The following is a 22,896-nucleotide window of genomic DNA, read 5'->3' as shown; positions in this document are numbered from 1 at the left end:
AACTCTTTTTTGGCTTTCACATGACATAATAATACAAATGAGTCGTAGGACTAGGACTGACAAGTTTCCTTTACAAAGTCAAGAAGTGACTTATATACCATATATATCATAGCCCACGTTATGGAACTATCAGGGTATTATATTATAGCTCAAAGCCTTAAACTGAAGAGCAGTGATTGAAGCACCTTTTTTACTTTGCATACTATGCCATAGCTATCTCCTGCTGTAATCAGGGCACATTCGTTATGTGACTACTAGGGTATAAGATTATTGCTCAAACTAAAGAGCAGTGACTGAAGCCCCTTTTTTATTTTGCACACTATGTCATAGCTATCTGCTGCTATAGTCACTATCAACTTCCATCAATACCAAATGCCAAATGAGTTAAAGAAGAAAAACATCAAACAATGGAAAGAAATAAATTGACATTTATCTTTTCCACTTCTTTTTCATACAATAAAACTAGAGGTAAATTTAGTCCGTTTCTTTTCCATTTCTCTCCAAGACTGTTTTACTTTGTTCAATATGTTTAGGAATAGGTAAATTTAGTTAGATCTACTTCAAGTCTTTCCTAACAAATGAACATATAAATGAATAATATGATGCATCCTAGTTATGTTAACACTAGTTGCGATAGCATGTTTGGATGTTCTGAGTGTTTCCATATGTGTGCACCACCTATCAGCATGGAATTTGCCACGCTCATGGTCACTAGCCCAACCCCAAATGTCAAAGAAAATCTGTGGATCAAACGGCGTTCGGAAATGAGTATTGTACTTTTTCTTCGATCTAAATTGGATCCAGAGATACAGATGATGGTTACATAATGGTTGGTATGAAGACCTTGTTCTTCTCCTTATGCTTTCACAAGTGCAAGATGGTTACCTTAAGAAAGCCTTCTTTAAAGAGGTTGTTTTCTAAAAATAAGTTGATAATATCCTATTGGTACTCCAAGTCTCTGATGATTTATGACACTTATGATCAACCATATAGGTAAGCCTGAATTAATGGCTTACAACCATAACGTATTCTTACAAAACATGGTTTCTACCCAATATGTTATGGCTTAAGATACACTTATGAGCATAACATATTCTTCTCAAAACATGGTTTTATGTAGAAGTTTCAAAAGTAAAAAGAAAAATATCATTGGGATCGTATTTATAATTACTTGTACTGAAAAACTAGCTATCATAAGCTGGCAACAAGTCATATCAAGTTATCAACAATTAGGTACAAGTAAGAAATATATAGAAAACTAGATGTGAGAATTTTCAAGATAAAGGAAACTTCAGTAGAATAATTTCACAATGCAAGAAACAGAAGACAAATAAACAAAAGAAATCAATAGTACAAATTACAAAACTTACACTTCAATTACGGGCTTCAAAAATGGAACAGCCTTCTCGATTCCCTCGATGTTAGCAAGAGATTGTACAAATGCGATTGGAATCATAAAGAAGAAGGTAAGAAAGAAGAAGGCAACTGCTATAATCAACCGTCTGACTGTGAGGGAAACAAATGGAATAGCTAAATTCTGCCAATACACATCCCGAGGTTCTGGAGCCCACTCAGTCAACCATAAAGTTGGGTTTCTAGTTTGTTGTGTTTGAGCACATACAGCTGCCCCCCACCGTGTCCTGAAGGAAACAAATGCAGCTGGCATAATGGACTTTGGATCCTTTTTTATCATTTCTTGTTCTGTAGTCTCCTAAAGTAATTTTATCCATAAAAGAGCAGACTTAGTTTAGTATGGAACATTTTTTTCTTCAAAGCAAGAAAAGTCCAAACTAAAAAATTCAAATGGCACCCGGAATTGAACAAGAATTTCATATACCATCACCAACCCAAAGTCCATTATGCAGCTGGCATAATGGACTTTGGATCCTTTTTTATCATTTCTTGTTCTGTAGTCTCCTAAAGTAATTTTATCCATAAAAGAGCAGACTTAGTTTAGTATGGAACATTTTTTTCTTCAAAGCAAGAAAAGTCCAAACTAAAAAATTCAAATGGCACCCGGAATTGAACAAGAATTTCATATACCATCACCAACCCTAAGAATCCATAAGATGGTATAAAAGAATGTAACAAATTGACACAATCGTCACAGGAAATATAACTAGTAATGTGATTATAAAGCTAAATTTAATTGACATATGCAAGAGTGATTTTGAGGGATAGGATACTTTATATAAATAATTCTAAAGCAATAAGATAGGCCTTGCAAGATTCATGAAGAAAATTAATAATGCACCTCACCAACTGGGGTAATCAAGTCATCTCAAGATGTTGACAACTTGACATAAAAAGTCTACTTGCCAAACATAAAATTACTCTAACAGGGCAAGGAACATCAAGAGAGTTCTTTCAAGCATCAGCAAAATGATGCATTGTGACAGCAATTGCTTCTTTAAGGATGGATCAAATAATAATAACAATAATCATATTAAAGGCCAATAGAGATTCAATGTGCTTTGAACTAAAATAAAAGTTTCCATGAGTGTCAACTCCAGAAAAAGATTTTTTTTCTTTTTGTTCATCAATTTAACCTTCTTGATGGCCTAGAAGAAAATTTACTATCTTAAATAAGTTCTTTCTAGCCTCCAGACGTACTTGGAACCTATATGAGATTTTAATATTAAATATTTCTTCTTATTAGCTAGGATACTTTAGGTTTTACTACTTCCAAAAAGCTGTGTAAGATCTCGTAGATATAGTGTCCATGGTCCTTTGTCTACATTTTATGAATTTGTCACTTCTTGAGCATGAGATACAGCTGCAATAAAGAATGTAAGCTACTTGAGCTACCAAGCACACTCTCCACCATGAGTATCTTGTTCAATTACTTGGCACCACCTAGTGAAAATTTGAACCAAGAACTTCCTCAAGATTAAGAGGGGAACCATCACAGGACCAACTCGGTTGGTGTGCATAGGTAAGATTTCACAAATATACAGATAAATAAAAACTTGATAAGATAAAACAAAGAAAATTTCTATTGGCAACCCCTTTTTTGCTATTTACAATCTCATCTTAAGAACTTTTAATATTTCAAAGAGACCCTTCTGCAAATGGATATAAATGCCTCAACTTATCACTTAATTTCAAGATACTCTTTGAACTCTTTCCAGACAACCCCTTTTTTTTCTACTTCTTCCCCTTCTTATCATTCTTTTTCGTCTCCTCCTAATCACTAGAGCATCTTTCATCATCGACGATCCAAAATAATGGAAAAAAGATAGATTATCAAATGGGATAATCTAAAGATCGAAGAGGAGGTGAGAAATATTTTTTACGTTTGTTAGATCGATTTGACGTTTTTAGGTTACAAGCTAGGAAGATGATATTCCAAGCATTTCTGCAACTCTCTAAAAGATGTCATCTTCTGGGTCAGTCTACATCAACCTAGAAGAAACCATATTCTAGGCCTTTACATAACTGCTCGGACTATCATCATACGGTCATTTGAAGATTACAATTTCGTAGAAGAATTGTATTCTTTGTTTGAATAGAAGGCATTAAACAAGACAGCAAATATTGAACTACAAATATCATTGTTATGATGCAAAATTTTAGTGATCTAAAATAAAGAAATGATTTCACAGAAGCTCGAGACAAAAAATCTTAAAAGGACCAGCCCTGATATTTATTGGATTCACACAGCACTTGAGTGGGCCAACCGCTGGTCTCCGACGTCCAAACTCAAAACTATAATAGAGAAATGATTCAACTGGATTGAACTTGAGTCAAGGCATAAGTCAAGACCTGAGTGAGATTTAAGTAACCCTCTTGATCTAAGGGAGTCTCCTGATCTGATCCTACCAGGAGAAGAAGATCCTTCTCCTAATCTAGTAGGACCATACTTGGGTTTTAGTAAAATAAGAAGAATTTATCCTAATTGAATATAGAGAAGTAACCAGGTTGACTTATAGAATTAGTCATAGGAGAGGGCAAGGCAAGGTCTAAAAATAAAGGTATTGTAAGACTTTTGAGGTATGACAATTTTGGAGATCTCAACAATACTATTTTAAGGATCTCAATAATACTTTCCATAATTCCTCGGTTCCCATATAGACTGGCATGACATACCTTATTATCAACATCATGCCTGCATTTCACTGCTATTAAGAGAGAACATGATAGCACATGTTCTTTACAGTTAGAACTAGAAGCATAAAAGAAAAGGCATGGAAAGCTAAGGTTGTTCCATGATCAACATATACATGAGGTACAAAATGGATGAATCTGCTGAAAATTGAACTATGAACCTACATATATATTAAAACCCAAGTTAGAACACAAAAGAAAGTAAATCCTAAGTCACAAGCAACTATAACTTTTTAAAAACAAGAAAATGCTTTAATTTAGCATATGATTTATTGCAAGTGGTAAATTGGAAATGGCCAACATATCAATAAGTAACACATACCTTTTTAGAGAGCTCGTCAATCTTAGATTTGTAAAAGTCAATAGCATCCACCTTTTCACCACAGAGTCCAAGAAAACCAGTCTGTTAAAACAAAGAAACCTATTATGAGATTTCTAGAGAACACATGGTAAGAAGTCACAATATAAATAAAAGTGAAGATCATTTGAAGAAATCAAAAAACAAAGAGAAAGATATAAGCTGAAAAAATAACCTTTACTGCAGGCCTTTTAGATGGATCCTTATCATATTTTAGTTGATAATAATCACGCCAATTCTGCATCTGCTTCTTCTTTTTTACCAGCTTAGAAAGTTTGTTTGCATTATAGACAACCTACAAAACATATGTTTGTTATAACATACTAAAATGCATATTAAATGCTACGAAAATACATGCATGAAAACAACTACAATCCTGGTTACACATGTTACATATTGTCATCTATAAGCATTCTTAAAAGAAAGCAAAAATACAAGTATATTCTCCAAGGTTTCAAATACCCCTCAGATTTGTATGTGTCAATTGGTAATTACTAGTCTGACCACAGCATTCAGTAGGTACCAGTCAATATTTATTTTTTATCAATTTCTTTTGGTGATATCAAATGGTACTGTTTGATAACCTAGAACCATACTAGTCGAACTACTTACCAAAGCCAGTATTATGTAGCGATTTAAAATATTGGTATTATCTTTTTGGTAATAGAAGTCAAATCTAACTCTCCTCGTGAATGTAATATCAGTAATTTTAAATATTCAACAGCCTATTTATGATTAATTCTTAATGGTATAAAAAAAATATATCAAACTAAAACATATTGTACAAAAAAAGTATTATCAAATTGAGGAAATAGGCTTCATTCTATAAATGAGCATTCATAGCAATCAAGAAAAAATTCCTAAGAGCTAAACAAGCAAAAGTATAACTTGAAAATGTAAGAAATAACATCATATGGCTGCTACCGTCAATAAATTGCATATCAAAGTTCCTAAAAATGCACATGGTTACATATGCATACATGCATGGACATTTTTACAAACACTAGAAAAACTATATCAGCTAGATCTGAAATCATCCCAAACAAAAACTGCAATTGACCAGTGATCAATCAGTATTGACAATTATTCTAGAACATTAGACATAGAATTGCCAGTCATTCTATTATTTCCCTGCATCCTCCCATGAGAAGAAGTCTTTAAAGCACCCCTCATAGCTCGTACCAAGACTAGTAAATAATATTTTGACCCTTTAAGCAGAGATGTCCTTAAAACCTGATCGATCATATCTAAAAGATACTTGTAACATATGAAAAAAGCAAGTGCCCGGATATGCATGGAACAGATTCCTATTATAGGTTTCTTGCAAAATTTTGGTGGAACAATTTGAAAACTAAAAATCAAACTTTTCTCACAGACCAGTGCATCAACACCAGTGATTTAAAAAGCGCTAGGCGCCAAGGTCCCAAAACGCCCGAGACGCTAGGCGATCGTCCGAGCAAAACGAGACGCTCTAAAATATTAAAATATACAAAAATATCATATTATTAATCTAATAAATAAAGATTATTTTGTATAGTAATTAATAATGTACTATTAACAGTATATTATTTACTGTTAACAACAGTTAGAAGGGAAGAGTATAACTGTTAAAAGGGATAAAAAAATATCACTTAGTGAAACCGATAGTGAGAAGTCAGAACTCAAAAGAGAAGCAACGGACAACAACTGTGGCAGCGACAATGGAGAAGTGGATAGCAGCAGCGACAGCGGAGTCATGGACAGCAGTAGACAACGACAGCGGAGTCGCAGACAGCAACAGGCAGCGGCAGACAACGGACAACAGCGGAAGCTGAGGAGACTCGATCAGCGACAAAGGAAGACTCGGAGGCAACGGGAGAAATCGTCAGCGACGGAGACAAAGGGAGAAATCGTCAGCGGCGAATGCAGAAGGAGAAATCATCGACAGCAGACACAGAGGGAGAAATCGTTGGCAGCGGAGGTAGAGGGAGAAAGCGCATACTAGGGTTGGGAGTCGGGGTCGCGCGTAGGTTTTGAGGTAACTGCGTGCGTTAGTTGATTTGATCGAACCAACTAACGCACATTTAACCGAACCTGGTTGCCTTATATCAACCGGGCACTTGCTCAAAGCACCTGGCCCTGGGCTCAAGCAAGCGCCCAAGCGATGCCTTATTGAAGCACGCCACCAGGCCCTTATATGAGGCGTTCGGGCCTCACCTCGCCTCGTCTGAACGTCCTTTTAAATCACTGATCAACTTGCCAATAGGTAGTCCATATTCCATATCCACATAATTTGCCACAAAAGATACCTTGATTCCAATAATGATCCAAATGATATCACTATTCATCAGGACATCCAAGGATTATGTACATGAGAAAAAGCTTTATCACCTTTAATCCTGATCATTATCTAAAAGAGAATTGTAACACAAGGAAAAGTGAGTGTTCAGACATGCATGGAACAGATTCCTATTACAGGAACTTCTTGCAAAGTTATGGTGAGACAAGTTGAAAACTGCAAATCAGCTTCTCACAAACCATCACATCAGCATTGCCAATAGGTTGTCCATAATCCATATCCATTAAGTTTGCCATGAAAGATACTTGATTCCAACAATGATCCAAACAATATCACCATTATCTAAAAGCGAGTGTGCAGACATGCATGGAACAGATTCCTATTACAGGAACTTCTGAAAACTGCATATCAACTTTTCTCACGAACCATCACATCAACATTATTGGAAACCACTTGCCAAGAGGTTGTCCATAATCCATATCCACTTAGTTTTCCATGAAAGATACTTGATTCCAATAATGATACAAACAATATCACCATTCATTATGAAATCCAAGGATTGCCACATCATGTACTGCACTAGTGTAGGCTTCCTCTTGGATTGGACTGCATGTACACAACATGGTTGATACATTCAAGCATGCTAGGCGAATAAGAAAACATCTTTTGAGTTGATAGTATTGTTGAGATTTTAAATTGGATGGTTTCCGTCAAACTAATCAAAGCTAACTATTGTGGACCTTATGGCTTTGATACCAAATGGAGAATTTAAATAAATGAATTTGAGGCAGGGCTAACACACATGAGAGTGGACAATAATCCAACCCAAAAGCTTGAGCTGTTAAATTATTGGCCAAACTCAATATATATCAGCACATTCTTTCAATCCTAAGCAAAATGAATTATTCTTTAGTCCTCTTTCAATCTTTATCCTCTACATGAATATTTTCTTAACAAGTACGACAAATATCATGACCATATATATCCAGAATCATAAAAATGCACATGATGTTTTAATAAAAAACACCATTTGATAACTTGATGAGTCAACTAGACAATCATAATGTGTCACTGTGGTGTGAGAGATTAATGGGGGTCTCCTTGCACCTACATTACTTGGGTTAGTATGAAGAGTCATGTGACATGGGTCCTAATATTTAACGTTCTTATTAGTTATTGTTGTTTTTTTTTTCTTTAAGCAAAGAATAGGCCGGAACTAGTTTCTTCCTTCTTTCAGAGAGTAAAGAATAGGTTGAGACACTTAAGAGAATGGAAAAGTTAGTTTGATAAGTTCTGATAGAAGAAGACGAAACTACAATTTACAAGGATGCTTATATCGGACACGAAAGAAATAAAAACTAGGCAGACATTGCATTAGCGCATCGATTCTCCAGAAAGTAAAATCACCAAAAATGTGCTCTTATTAAATCATGAGGTGCAGAGGCTTTGTTGGGGAAGATATACTTGTTCTTTGCTCTATCAACCATCCAGCAATTTCATCGTCATAAAGCCATCCCATATTCTCCATTTATTCATAATGTTAGCTTCGTGCAAATCAAAACACAAACTAAAAAAATTTGACTTATATAGCACAAATTTTGGTTGCCAATTGAATCAGCCACCAAATTTGTCTTGTCTGGCATCTTATTATTAATTTAGGTTATGTTTATACTTTATACAATGTAAGAAATAAAAAAATAAAATAAAATTACTCAAGGTTCGTTATACCATAACATACCGCTTAGTATGGGTGGTACATACTGGTCCGATAGGAGACCAGTACGAGTGGTATATTGATACGCCTCCATGTATCATGTGTCAGTATGCTCGATATGCCTCGGTATGTACTGTACCGATAGCTGGTTGGTAGACCAATATGGATCAATAAGGCGAACCATGAAATTACCTAATATCACTCTAACAACCATTAAACTTTATCCATATCAAGTATCAACTTGAATCTTATTTACACTTAAATCACAATGTTAAACCTACTTGATTCTAAATATCATGCAACCTTAAGATGAAAATATATCTGTGAAATGACTAAGAAATGGTAAAAAAATATTAGTTAATGCATGAAGACTCAAACTAGATCTATCCTAGATCAGCATTTAGGCATGTGAAACTAATTTCCATCATTAATATTTTCAATTTCAAGTCATACATTCATCAGTAATTTTATTAAGCTGTTATAACATTCCCTATTTTGAACATAAAACTTTCAATTATCGTCATGGTAAAAGAAAAGCACACTCTCTTCTCACTGTTCCAGTGACGTTCCGTCAAATCATCATGGTGACGGGCAATTCAGATAGACAACAGTTCAAACAGTTTCTTTCTCCGCACTGGATTCAAAGCCTTCAGTTACATCCTATTTTCAAATCATCATGGTGATGGGCAATTCAGATAGACAACAGCTCAAACAGTTTCTTTCTCTGCACTGGATTCAAAGCCTTCAGTTGCATGTTCTATTTTCAACCGCAATGAAGTCTTTGCATCTAGTGTTTTCTTTCATCATCAATGACCAACTTAACACAAATAGGTAATGAAAACCATACAGACTATAAATACCACCACAATATTTTTATGAGACTCATGAAAAGAATATAAAGGTTAAGCATTGCATACGATCACAACCAATCAGAATAAATCAGCACACAAAATTCATAAGCATTAAAACTATAAACTAACTAGGGATCTATTAACATCAGTCTTTCAACATTCAACTGTCATTAAACTATAAATCATGAGGTCACGGCAGAAAAAGAACCTGATGAGTTAAATAGTGATCCCGATGATTGACAAGGAAAAAGTGTTCAACAAGCTCGCTGATTGATTCATCAGGGTCAGGTGGCACATTTCTAACAAGGACCTGAAATGAATAAAAACTTGGTTAGCTGACACAAATCAGCAGAGATAAGGAGTAAAGGACAATCAGATTATCTCTTTATTTATCTAATGTTACCTACTATAATCTATAAGAATGATGCTATTCATAATTGTATATAGTTTTAAATATGCATTATTTTTCTATATATACATACGTACAAATACAATTACACACTCCTACTATGAAGGAAACTATATTGATAAATAAGTGTACAATCAGACATTAAACCTTCCTACTAAGCCATTGAGGAGTGCAGTGTGTTGGTCGTCATAAAATTACATCCTAATGCCACTATGATTTGTATATTTCAAATCAAATTCATCTCCAATAGTGGCAATGCCTCTATTATTAAATGTGTGTTTCAGCCAAGGTTCGCAATACCGTACCGTACCGGAGTTTCGACCTGGGCTCGGTACCGGTACGGTACGGTATACCGCTCGGTACACCCAGGTGTACCGAGCGGTATATTCAGGCGTGCCTAGCACTGTAGCAGTGCTACAGTACTGCTACAGTATCGGAACGGTAACGTATGGTCCGCGTACCGAAAGCCTGTCGGACCGGTACGTACCGCCCATACCGGGCGGTTCGGACCGGTACGTACCGCCCATACCGGGCGGTACGGACTGGTACTGCAAACCATGGTTTCAGCCCTAAACTTCACACTTTTCCGGTCAAACTGATGCATGTTGGTACCATCAGCACACATTCCAGTACTGAACTGGTAGGAAAATGTCAAGACCACCAATCATTGAGTTGCAAGTTGTGGCCAAATATATTCAACATAATGTAACATTAGTGGGAAGGAGGTAGAGGCAAAAGGTAAGAGAGAAAGAGGGGTGTCATAGGGTGGAATTCATGATTAGCAATTAGAACATAGAAATTTGAGTTGGAGATCTCTAAATATTTTGATTGACTTTGACTAATACTAGATAGAATCCCTTCAATTGGTTTAAACCAAAACTAGCCCACATGGTCGGAAACTTGTGGTGTTCCCCAAAATCAAGCAGTCCCCATGGTGTTTCCTAGTTGAACAGATACATCCAACCCAATAAAGGCAACACATTTTCATACACCAATGACCAAACCATGGTAAAAGAGTTGTCAACAGATAACAAATTGTCTTCTTTTTGCATATAAAGATCAACAAATGAGGCTACAATATAAACTTTCCATTTTTCTCCTAATTTTATATAAATGTAAAACATCATTCTTGAACTCCAAACATATAATTATTTAATTTTTCAGCAAATAAATATAAAATTGCATACATAAAAATCGTTCACGTTCATCTAGGAGATTTAGATTGCAGTGGGCATAGTGAACATAAGAAATTAGATTCATTCCATATTGCATTGAGGAAAAGAAGAAAGTTCTAGCAGCTTATTTCCAAATTCACAAACATGACATCAAACAAACTTTTGGTAAGATTTCTCTCAACATCATTTTGAAAAGACTAAAATTAAGCTTACTGTAAACTGATCAGGACGGCGTTTCTCAGATGCAAGAAAATGCAACCTCATTGATGCAACAATTTCGTACTCCTTAAACAAGACATAGCATGTCCAAGAGGTAAAGATATATGCCATAACTAAATGAGCCCAGAACCTACAATAAAAAGAAACAGTTACACACTCATAAACATTGTTTTTCAACAAGGTGCAAAACCTACAACAATAGGCTGATTCAATGAACAGAATAAAATGTAGAAATGACTAAGAGAACCACACAAGGTAAGAGAAATTTTAAAAATGCATCCAGTGTGTAGAAACATATGTAACCAAAGGTCATAAACATGGTTCACCTTACCAGTCCGTACTGGTGTACAAACCGCTCATCGGTAAGGTACATACTGAACCGTACCAACATACCGTGATATGATAGGGCATACCGACAAACTGGTATGTACCATTCATACTGGTCCCCTATCGGACTGGTACATACAGCCCATACTAGGCAATATATCACGGTATAATGAACCTTGATCGTAAATAAATCTACCAACAATGTTCAACTTTGATAGGTAAAACAAATCATTTTAGGCTCAAATATGATAAATTTTCAATTTCATCATTGAATTAAATTTTATAATTTGGTTTCAATTTAAAATGAAAAAATATAATGGTCATACTCCATCATCAAATGAGAAAAAATAAACGAAAATATCTTTAAATTTAAATGAAAAACCAGAATCTCACCAGAAAATAACTGAGAAGAAAGCAACATCTAGGAGCATCAGAAGAGAATTATGCATTGTTACATTATTCACTTGTGTGCTAAATCACACCCAAAAAACAGAGAAACATGCAGATTCTGCAAGAATACATGTAAAGATAGCACCACACAAAGAATTGAAGTCCTGTGAAGTAATATTTGAACATCAAATCCAGATATCTATTGGTACCACAATCTACTGATTCAAACAAGTTTAGTGGTCCTAAATAAAAAATAAAGACATAGTTTCCAATAAAGAAGTTCAAATCTATTTAAAAATTATGCGCTTACCATCAGAAGTATCATCTTTAAGTAACTATCTTTCTTCAGCATATGATGAAAATGACTTATTTTCATTATGACAATGACTCTTTGGTTAGGTGGAGATATAACAGAAACCAAGAAGCAAATAGCAAGAGCATACCAATCACCAAACAGTCGTATATACCCAACTGTCAAATTAGTTTCAAGTTTCAACCATATTTAAAAATGATTGATAAACATGATCTCAAAATAGGTCAAGTTTCAGCAACTTTACAACTAGTATTATAAGAAAGGGGATAAGCAGAAACTAGTAATTAGTTCAACCAGTAGGCGGTGTAGTTATAAATAATATTAAAATTGTGACAGCTTACCTCTGTGAACTCAAAGGAATATTTGAAATAGAAAGTTTGTCTATGTTACTGAACTCCACTTCAGAATTTTTCAAGGTATCAGTGTTTGTCCAGTTGATTGGCACCAAGACTGCAAATGCTAGGATTGCCATTGGAACGAAGATTTTAAGTCTAGTAGAAAAAGCAAATCCAAGAGATCAATTATTTGTAGATAAAAAATAATTTGATAATTCTTAGGGAACATAACTGAACTAATCCCAATACAAAAGAAAGATCAAGAAAATTAAGATGGAAAGTTACCACTAGATGGAGAACAATTAACCATGCAATATTGCAAACATGAAGCACCACACCTTGTTTTTCCGATATAAGCAAAAACTTCTTAATTGTTGCCACTTAGTGACATGTCTATACATTGAAATATCAAGTTCGAAAGGAAGGTGAATGGTGAAACTAATCCCAGTTTTGTAGAAAGCTCTCCATTTTTTATTGTTAATATTTTTATCACATTTTTTTCTTTTAAACTTGTTGCACTGTTTTATCGTTTCTCTCCCACTATATTATCTAAATGCAAACTCAAGTCTATCAATTTCACTAAGAGCATTGCAAAAAGTTTTAAAAATCCTAACCATAAGAAGCATACATATCCCAATCAGATCAAGCAGGCAACTACTCGAAGCTTCAGCTTCTTTCTATGTCTTGTTAGATGATTGCCCAAATTCTAAATTAGATGATCAAGTTCCTGCTTATAGAGGATAGAGTTGCACAGATAGAGAAGTAAAGAATTAGCCTTAAATAAATAAAATAATTTATCATATATCACCACCCTTTCATCTAATTCTAGGTAACACCATTTACCAAGTAGCATTACCAGTGTTTGTCGAGGATAATTTATTCAGACTCCACATTACCCTCTTAAACCAACTAAGATGCAAAATAAACAAATTCATGAATGCAGTACACACATAAAAGAGAAAAAGAAGAAGAATAGATTAATGAAAGACAAGTAGAATACCCTATCAAGTATATGCGTAAATATACAACAGAATCAAGTCCTGCATGGTTTATCAGCTCTGGCTCTGGCATCCTGAGAGCAGCTGGCATCCATCCCAGAAATCTCAAATATGAACTCAAATTTAAGTTCACAAACTTGCGGACAAATGCCCCTGAGCATGTTGGACTGCTTCTTACACCTTTAAGATACCACTTTGGAAAGTAAACTCTGTCATTTATTGGTTGAAGTCTTAGTATAGCAAATGCTACTAAGAATGCAATGGCAACAAGTATGTTGATGGCTGCAGCAAGCCCTATGTCAGTAAGTGTAGCCATAATTGTCGCTTATAGAATAGTGATGCGCCTCTATGTATCGACCCTGCAAAAGATCAGATCGTAGTATTATGTACTCATAAATCTTAGCATAAATAGAAACAAAAAAAGAAAGCAATCTTTCATAGAGATGAGACAACAATGATGTAGAGAAAAAGTCGCCAATACAAAGATCTTCCATGTTTAACATTTAAGAGGCATATCCAGAATGTCAAAACTCAATAAGATAAGTTAGCTAAACCTAGAACAGCATAATTATCAGCCTCTGAAAATTTTCTTGCACTATAGTTTCAAGAAACTCTTAATGAGATCTAGAGATAGTTTTTTTTGCTACTGAGTCATATTATGTTTAGGTTTGAGCGGCTGACACAATCAAATCACTCCAAAACTTTTGGTGATCAGTTATCGACACCATGTGGCTTCCAATTTAACGAACTTGCATTATAAATAACATCATGTTAACCTTATTGTCTATGTTGGTGATAATTTTAGATGACCAAATGTGTTCAAATCTGTGACAAGTAGAAAGAAGAACATTTTAGGTGGCAAAAAGAGCATCAACAGTGACTTTTAACAACAAAGCAGACAAGATCATTGTAGTCAAACTGTGATAGGGAGCACAGGAATCTTGCATAGAGAAAACAAAAATAATTAATTCAATACTATATCAAATACCTTGGTGTCTAGCGATTGAAAAATATTATTTGCATAGATCCAATCAAGAGGCTCAAATAATTAAATAATTACAATAAGCAGATGATCAAATTTATTGGTCAATGTTCCAAGGACTTCTCAGACATTTCATGATCTTTTTCCTTGCTGAGTTTATCAAGCTGAAATGCAAATCCATGTTTAAATGACACAAGTCTTGGAAATAGTTGATCAAGATCAATGGAACAACTAGGCCACATATAATAGTTGGTTTAGACGAACTTTAGAGCTCTAATGCTTGACCAAGCACTCGGAAATGAGGGGAAGCATAAGAAAATTAGACCCTAAGTTGGTCAATCAAAATCATATGGGTCTTTACGATTTTTGCTCAACTTCTGCTTAATTCTAGGAAACTTTCAGGTAGCAATAAGTTGGTCTTTCTTAATTTACACTAACTTAGAAGACCCAAGATACGGATAGAGAGGTCTATTTTTCCATATTGACCCAAATTAATCTACTAAAGTTCTAATGCTACATCAACAGAGGAGTTTTAAGTTGTTTAGCATTTAACTCATCGGACGCCAAAATATATCATCTTTTCACTTCGCATACTATCGATTCTTGAAGTAGTAGAAGGGACACTTTTGCCGTAAGAGAAGTTTAGCTCATCTAAATCTCGAAATTCCATCCGACCTACTTCTGATATCGACCAGCTCAACGGTATGAAGTAGTAGGAGTTCTCAGTAGACACCCACCAGGACGACCACCTGCACTTACAAACCCAAACCTCCAGAAAACAAATCAAACAGAGAAAAAGAAACGACCTTTTCCCATACATGAACTGCATAAGTCGACAAAAACTCTCTTCTTCCATCCATCCGCGGATTATATTTCAACCATGGCAGGCCGCCGGGGGGTAAACCAACACAAAGAAACTAGACTCTTCACAAGACAACGCGAACAACAAAATACTGATCCAACGCAAGAAAAGATTCGATCTTTAAATGAGGAGAAGAAAGAAAAAGACGCTGAGATTTGTTCTTCCTTGTCCAATAAATAAAAAGGTAAAAGAAAGAAAGGAAAAAAAAAAAGAGCGCAGCCATTGCCATAAATTACCTTTAGAGGAGCAGCAGCAACGCCGACCAACCCAAGCAACAAGCAATCAGCGACTAATCCCTTCCCGACCACCACTCAGATTTGTTGAGAACCCCTAAAAGACCTTTACCGTCAGAATATTGGAGAACACTAGAGAGAAAGAGAGAGAGAGAGTTGTCAGGTGGGGTTGGATTCTTTGTGCTTCGGGTTAAGGCAAGCAACTGAAAGAGTGGGTTTTCGGGTGATGGATGGAAGCGATGGCCAAAAAGATGCGCCGGGCACGAGGAGGGCAAGGAAGGAAGAAGAGAGTAGAGAAACGGAGCGTCAGAGAGACCCAACGGTCGGCAAGACGTGTCATTAAATAGAAGACACATGAGAATTATTAATTCAATATTATTTAATAATAATAATAATTATTATTATTCCTAGAGTTTGGGTTATTAATTAATTGTTTTTGTTTCCACTTAAGCTTCTCTTAATTTAATTGATTTGAGGAAGTGGATATCTGTTTCGAAGACAATAAAATCATGTTTTATAGCCATAAATCCTATTTAATTACTCGTCGAGATTTGATTACCGCGCTTTGCACGTCGCAAACACATGATGCATGGCGGCAGTCGTACACGCAACACGGCGGGCCATGTGACGGGGCCAATCACACGCCAACACGGCATCAAGCAATCCATCTTTAGCAATATTTAATGAAGATTGACGGTGGTTGATGACGAAGGCTAAGCCGTGTCGCGTGTCGGCAAGGAACAGCCGAAAGCTACTCAAAGCACGTGCCGACATGTGGGAGATGGAGAACGTGTCGCTTCGAGCCTTCACACTGCGCTGCCGCTGTCCCTGCGACCTCGGGTGACAGCGGCGGGGTGAGGCAAAGGAAACGCTGCCACGCGGTCAAAGCGCCGGCGGTCCGCTGCATTACAAAAGACTCGAACGTTGGAACGTGTCGCTTCGAGCCTTCACACTGCGCTGCCGCTGTCCCTGCGACCTCGGGTGACAGCGGCGGGGTGAGGCAAAGGAAACGCTGCCACGCGGTCAAAGCGCCGGCGGTCCGCTGCATTACAAAAGACTCGAACGTTGGAGCTCCCCATCCTTCGTCGCCATCGCTAACTACACATTTGAATGCTTCGGTTCTCTTCACACCACGTGGTGTGGTGTTGTGATGCGGAGATCAATGTCATTTTTTATTTGAATATAATGACAATTAACACTATATATATGTAGAGAGAGAAAGACCATGAACAGTTCCAGCAGGATCTGAATCTTAATTGACATGAAACATGATAAATAAAGATCTACAGCAAATCCAACTGGTCTAAATGAATATAGATAGATCCATAACAAGAACATGCAAATACAAAATGTGTGATCCATGATTTCATTTCTTTATAAATGAAGAAAGTTCAGCTTCTGCTCACCATCTTAATTCTCTAGCATTTGCCTCACAACCACTTGCATTTTTATCATACCCTGCCTGAGATATCTGAAGAAAGCCCATCTCTGAAAAATCATGTTTGGAGACAACCTGCAAAGAATTTCTAGAGACCAAGGTCTTGTGTGCTGCCAGTGGAAAGACAAGTGCATCTTGTATCATATTCAGATCCAAAATCAAATTAAACCTTTCTTGGGGGCAGAATCTCATACAATGATACAAAAGAACTTTAGAGAACCACAGTCCACAAGTCAAAACAAAAAGGCTAGAATTCAGGGACTGATATTCATAATATTGCATTTTTTTTTGGTTCAAGAGCACATGGAGAATAACAAAAAAAAAATTGAAGATGGAGAACAATGTGCCACTTATGTTGATATCTATTCAATGTCTTACAAGGCATCTCGAGCTGCAATCCTACAGACGATTGCATCAGCTAGCGAAGATATTGCTAATTCCTGAGGGGTTATCTTATAATGCTGGGGAATAGAAAACAAGGGTAAAGAGCACAGTCAACATTTATTTGTAGTGAGAATGGTACTGGTGTGATGGACTTAACCAAGAATGAAATATATACCTTTTGGATCTGTGCATTGTTGGCTCTCCCTTCCAACTCTAACAGATCAATCTCTTTGCCCTTTATAAGCTTCTCCACATCTTTCATCTAAGTACAATGAATACCTTTTATGTCATAACTCAATAAAATCATTGCTATTTATGTCATTTTGTGTAAAGCTATCATTTTAATTATCAAAAGAAAATAGTTATTGGTTGACAACATTTAAATGGTCCATTTCAGAGTTTGAATCATCAACCAAACTTTAACACCATGATTGTATATGATTTTGAAGAATTGTGAAAGTGGAAAGGGACTACAGGATAAATGGGGGATGAATTCTAAAAATCATAGTAAGACCTCACCGTTCATTTTTTCATTTTTTTTTGGGGAAAAACAGCTCATTAATCAATAGATTGCAAGCATACGGCAAATGCTATTAAACAATCAAAAGCAAACAAAGGAATTAGATAATTTACAAAAGTTTTCTTCAAAATGGCATCAGCATAGATCTTCTTTCTATGTAATATAAATGCATGTTTAGCATAAACTTGATGCATGTCAGGTTGATTGAAAACAACTTAGCATCTAATGTCCAACTTGAAATAATAGCCTTCCTGTTGGTTGCAACAGAAAAAAATGTCAGAATGAACAGAAATTGCAAACACAATGGATCTCAGGTTATGAGACCGCCTAAAAAAATATAAATAAGGACATTGTAAGTTGTAGACAAAAACCAATTTTTATTTTCCAAAGTATTAAAATGGCAGAATCAGTATGTAGCCTCTTTATACAAAATAGATGTATTAAAAAAGCTTAGTAGGATGGAATATAGTAAATACTTGAGCCACAAATGCTACTTAACAGCCTTCTAAAGAAGGTTACCTGTCAATTAAGTGATTCTATAAAACCAACAGAAACCATAGATGCTAAATTGTATACCTCATCATGAGATGCAGCAAAACGAGCTGCAAGAACATAGGTTGTGTCATCAGAAATTCCACATCTCTTTAATGATTCAGTTATCTAGCAAAAAGTACATTGAAGAATTGTTATGCGAACATCATAGGTAAAACAAAGAAAGTTGATCTAGAACATTAGACATTTACATGTTTAGATCCGGAGTAGTTATAAATAAGTTCAGAATGAAGAGTACGTGTTGTTAGTGATTCCCTTGATTTGGATACAAGTGCCTTATGAGCTGCAGCTAGAATGGGGAAAACATCTGGTATCTGTATAAACAATAGGTTCAAACGAAAAGGATATCAATTTTTCATGCCAGAGTTGCAATCACTCCCAAGTTAAAAATAAAATGAAAGAGGAATCCATGTAGATTAGACAGCATAAGCAACATCAAATATATGACAGCAAGAAGACTTACTGTGCATAAAGTTATGTGATATGAGAAAATTTTGTATGCAATGAAAACCAGATTTTAGCACACAGTTATTTGTAACCAGAGAAGCTTCATTTAACCAGAAGAGGAGAGGAACATACTAGTGATGCATTGAGCAGTGCTACTTCTGGTTCCAGTTTTCCAGTCTGCACAGAGTCCAGAAGTTGCCTGAAAAGTTTGGTCAAAAAGTAAATATCTTCCCCACCTACAGTTACGTAGAGCATTTCCATGCATGTCATTAGATGTTCTTTTGCAATGAATCATGCTATCGAAAGAGGAAAATTATATAAAACATCAACACAATATGAAGAAATATACGTATAATAAATTTCAAAACAATGTCCACACCAGACAAACTAGTTGATGCCAATACTGAAAAGGGTTATAAGTTCCTCATTTTAACGACAGCATAAAAATTGAAACTTCAAAAAATATTGTTGAGAAATTGATGACCATATAAAACGAAATAAGTAACATCATACAGAAGTAACCCAGCATAAGAATCATTAGAAAGCCCATGACTATGCCTTTCAGTCAAACATTAGCACTCATCTAACTTGAGAAGCATGAGCTCCAAAAATATTCGTCTACGTAAATCTCAAGACCATATTGTTCTATCGTCATGTTCAACATTCTGATTGTGCAGTGCACAAAAGACTCACACATATTACTTCCCTGAAAATGAATAAATAGAATGTAAAACGTACAGTGTTTCGATGAAACCCCTTCCAATAAAACAATTGCTAATAAGGCTAGCACTCTAATCCTGATCCCTAGCATTTAGTGTATTTGATGAAGCGTCATTAGGACCCAAACAAGTTGAACTTGGCCTGTCATAAGGTTCTGCAGAAGGTAGAGTATTGTTGCATTATTATATTTTTTTTCGTTATTGGTAAGACCAGAGTCACATCGATCCACATTTAAGTCTGAACTAAGGCAACATTATATTAAGTTGCCCATGGTATGGAAACTTTTCTATCTAGGCAAGCCTACACCATCATTCTGAACTATCAAATTTCTTTTCTCTTTACAAGTAGGCCCGTTAATCACAAAACTTTGGTTGCTCATACATCGCAGGTCAATGTGATAGGGAGCAACTCCACAGTAAGAAACACCATGACATATTGAACATGCATCTATTAGAGCAACTTCTGCCATTCGACCCATGCTTCCTAATTGATCGTAATGCACAATAGATCCTCGAAGCTCCCCCATTTAAAGCTTATTCAGATATTACAATAAAAAAGATGTTTCTTGTTCTTTTCCCTCTTAAAATTAGCAAACTGAAGTGAATGTGTAGCTTAAAAGAAAGGAGTTCTGCAGTTAATTGCGTCAGGATATTGAAGAAGTTTCAAATAGATGTAATACTGTTTACACGAGGCAAGATTAGTAAAGACGAAGAGAAAAGAAAAGAAGACCTGCTATTGGTGACGTCGGTGAAAAGAGCGAGGGAGAGGGTAGTGCTCCCGTTCACCTGGAACACCTTCATAGCTTCTTTCCTTCCTTCATGCATTCCCGGTACAAATCAAAACGAATCACAACCCAACATCGGAAAAAGAAAGGAAAAAAAAGTTCCACTTTCGCCTAAAGTCTGATGGAATCAAAGACTCTTACTTGCAGACGTCGGTCGTCGGCACGGGGAAGGCGCCGGCAGGGAGAGAGTTGGGGCAAGAGGCGGGGGTGGGTTGGGCTTCGGAATTAGGGTTTTGAGTTAAGGGTCGGGTAGGCAACTTACCAAAACAGTCCCTATGATTGCTTCTTATAGGATAGCGGCCTTCTGGAATTTATGAGGGCCTTTTTTGCATCAATGGGGATAAGTGCTTATAGGTTCGTTTTTGGTTTTTTGCCTTTATTAGATGATCGGCAGAGTTTTAAGTGTAAGCATGATATGCAATTTTGAATGGTACTGTTCGGTATCGATAGTATGTATTGATCCGATGAGTTTTAAGTGTAAGCATGATATGCAATTTTGAATGGTACTGTTCGGTATCGATAGTATGTATTGATCCGATAATATATCGATACGTAGATCGTTAACGTGCTACAGTGTTATAGTGTTACATTATAGCATTGCTAACAATAAAGAAAAAAAATTTATAACAGTGCTAACCGTAAAAAAAAAAATATTTAAAATTAGATATACCGTTTGATACGCCCTAATGTACTATTCTTAGATGAATAACTTAGTCATCATACAATATTTTATTATGATGATTAAATTTAACCATCTCTTTTTTATTCTTATACTCTTAAGTAATCTCTTCTCGTATCATTTATAAATTTATATCAAAATCATCATAAAATAAAAAAATTAAATTAAATATTTATATCATATATATTTTCACATGGTGTAAAGCGATTCAAATAAACTATTTGAGTGTTTGATAAATAATATATATAAATTATTAAATAATATATAACAAATGTATCCTTCTAACATATTTAATATTTATTAAAAGTCTATATATATATATATTACTTCAATTAATAAGTACATATATATATATATAATCTTACAAAAAATTTATATGGTCTAAATATATAATCCACGATATCTAATTTCATAAAAAAATTAAAATAAAAATAATATTGGAATGCGTGTTAACAAAATGAAGATTGTACATGGTTTTGAGAAATTTATATCGTGATACCAAACAATAAATTAAAATGCACTAAAAGATTATAGATTGAAACTAAAACATAACAAATGCAAAAAAAATCATTCCATAATAAAAAAATAAAAATAAAATAAAGATTATATTTGATTCATTGATCTCCAAATTATTAGAAAATATTTCATATTATATGTTTGAAAATATACTAAAAGACACTCATGTTATATATTTATTTAAAAATAAACTGAAATGCATATATATTCAACTCTAAAATCATTTTAAAATATTAAATATCAAAAAAAATTATATTATATTTAATTTATACTATGAAAGTTTAAAATAATTTGACAAAAATACACTCGATTTTACATCTAACATGAAAACATGTGAAATTTGACATAAAAACACCCAAAAAATTATCTTAAAAAGACAATAAATTAAAAAAAATTAAAACCATGTTTGATTTTTACGATGAGAGTTAATTTCACGTGATTGAGACAAAAATCAATTAATTCGATATAAATTACTCCCTAAAATTGCAAACCAAATGCACAATCGAAACCTTTTAAGCAGTCTTCGAACATAAACCCAATAAAATTCGTCATCATTAAAAGCTAAACCCCATCGTTGAAACCAAAGAAAGAAGAGACGACAAAGACAATACAAAGACCAGTCAACGCCACACCGAACACGAACCACACGCCGAGAAGCACGAACGAGCGCGCCTTCGGCTACTCTCAAGCCCCCGGCGCCGCGTCCTTCACCCGGCTCCTCGCGTACCCACCGTGCTCCCTCGCGTAGTCCGTCACGTCGCTCGGCCCGTCAGCGATCCGGCTGCGTGCGCAGTCCACCCGGTCCGATCCGGCCGGCTGCCGCCCCATGAAGTAGTTGTACAGCCACGAGGCGCCCGCCAGGGCCGCCACGCCGAACCCGCACGCGGAGAGGACGGCGGCGGACACGACAAACATCACGAAACCGACAGGGACCCACATCGGGCTCGTCAAGAGGACGATGGGGCCGAAGAAGGTGAGGACCAGGACGGCGCCGGCGAGGGTGAGGCCGGCGAGGACGAGGAGGATGCAGCCGGAGATGACGAGGGTGAGGAAGCCGACGATCTGGTTGGAGCTGGGTGCGTGGCCCTGGAGCCGGCGGAGGAGGCTTGGCCCGCCGGAGGTGGTGAAGGGGGCGGACCACTGGTGGCGCGTCGACACTGTCCATGGGCCGGCCGGCTGCCACTCCGCCATGGAAGCTGGTGGAAAATACCTTATTCTCCAGCCGGGGGCTGAGGAGAGTGTCTTATTAGGAGGGGAAGGTGGCGGAGGAAAGGGAAGGGATGATGAAACGTGTGGGGGGGAATG

At 36.1% G+C, this 22,896-nt stretch overlaps 3 protein-coding genes across 5 annotated transcripts in view; all 3 read right to left on the bottom strand.

Annotated features, from left to right (window-relative positions):
• Nucleotides 1-15,846, bottom strand: part of LOC135614980 (calcium permeable stress-gated cation channel 1-like) — a 35,056-nt gene extending 19,210 nt beyond the window's left edge. Inside the window, exons 1-8 of one of the 2 annotated variants that reach the window (XM_065112924.1) lie at nucleotides 15,555-15,846; nucleotides 13,477-13,833; nucleotides 12,483-12,632; nucleotides 11,106-11,241; nucleotides 9,517-9,618; nucleotides 4,641-4,760; nucleotides 4,430-4,510; nucleotides 1,371-1,711 (exon numbers count right to left, since the gene is read on the bottom strand). In XM_065112924.1, coding sequence (XP_064968996.1) covers nucleotides 1,371-1,711; nucleotides 4,430-4,510; nucleotides 4,641-4,760; nucleotides 9,517-9,618; nucleotides 11,106-11,241; nucleotides 12,483-12,632; nucleotides 13,477-13,790 — 1,244 coding nt within the window. In that variant the 5' untranslated portion in view covers nucleotides 13,791-13,833; nucleotides 15,555-15,846. Of the gene's footprint in view, nucleotides 1-1,370; nucleotides 1,712-4,429; nucleotides 4,511-4,640; nucleotides 4,761-9,516; nucleotides 9,619-11,105; nucleotides 11,242-12,482; nucleotides 12,633-13,476; nucleotides 13,834-15,262; nucleotides 15,491-15,554 lie in introns of those variants that run through there. The other variant, XM_065112982.1, reaches the window with a different exon arrangement.
• A 1,388-nt stretch (nucleotides 15,847-17,234) lies between these two features.
• Nucleotides 17,235-20,707, bottom strand: LOC103988143 (uncharacterized). 2 transcript variants are annotated; one of them, XM_009406684.3, is made up of 7 exons: nucleotides 20,538-20,707; nucleotides 20,342-20,426; nucleotides 19,025-19,091; nucleotides 18,637-18,759; nucleotides 18,470-18,553; nucleotides 17,549-17,635; nucleotides 17,235-17,450 (listed from the first exon to the last, which is right to left on the bottom strand). In XM_009406684.3, exons 2-7 carry the CDS (start codon nucleotides 20,410-20,412, stop codon nucleotides 17,364-17,366), a joined length of 519 nt encoding a protein of 172 aa, XP_009404959.2. In that variant the 5' UTR covers nucleotides 20,413-20,426; nucleotides 20,538-20,707; the 3' UTR covers nucleotides 17,235-17,363. The 2 variants fall into 2 exon arrangements, with proteins under 2 accessions (XP_009404959.2, XP_009404966.2); XM_009406691.3 differs by having other exon boundaries at nucleotides 20,342-20,422; nucleotides 20,538-20,619.
• A 1,414-nt stretch (nucleotides 20,708-22,121) lies between these two features.
• LOC135679998 (oleosin-like) lies at nucleotides 22,122-22,875 on the bottom strand. Its single transcript, XM_065193979.1, has one exon. The coding sequence runs from the start codon at nucleotides 22,780-22,782 to the stop codon at nucleotides 22,276-22,278; it is 507 nt and encodes a 168-aa protein (XP_065050051.1). The 5' UTR covers nucleotides 22,783-22,875; the 3' UTR covers nucleotides 22,122-22,275.
• Between the last annotated feature and the right edge of the window lie 21 nt (nucleotides 22,876-22,896).

This window comes from Musa acuminata, chromosome BXJ1-1, assembly GCF_036884655.1.
Source record: "Musa acuminata AAA Group cultivar baxijiao chromosome BXJ1-1, Cavendish_Baxijiao_AAA, whole genome shotgun sequence".
NCBI lineage: Eukaryota > Viridiplantae > Streptophyta > Magnoliopsida > Zingiberales > Musaceae > Musa > Musa acuminata.
This window is presented reverse-complemented; position numbering and strand designations above follow the sequence as displayed.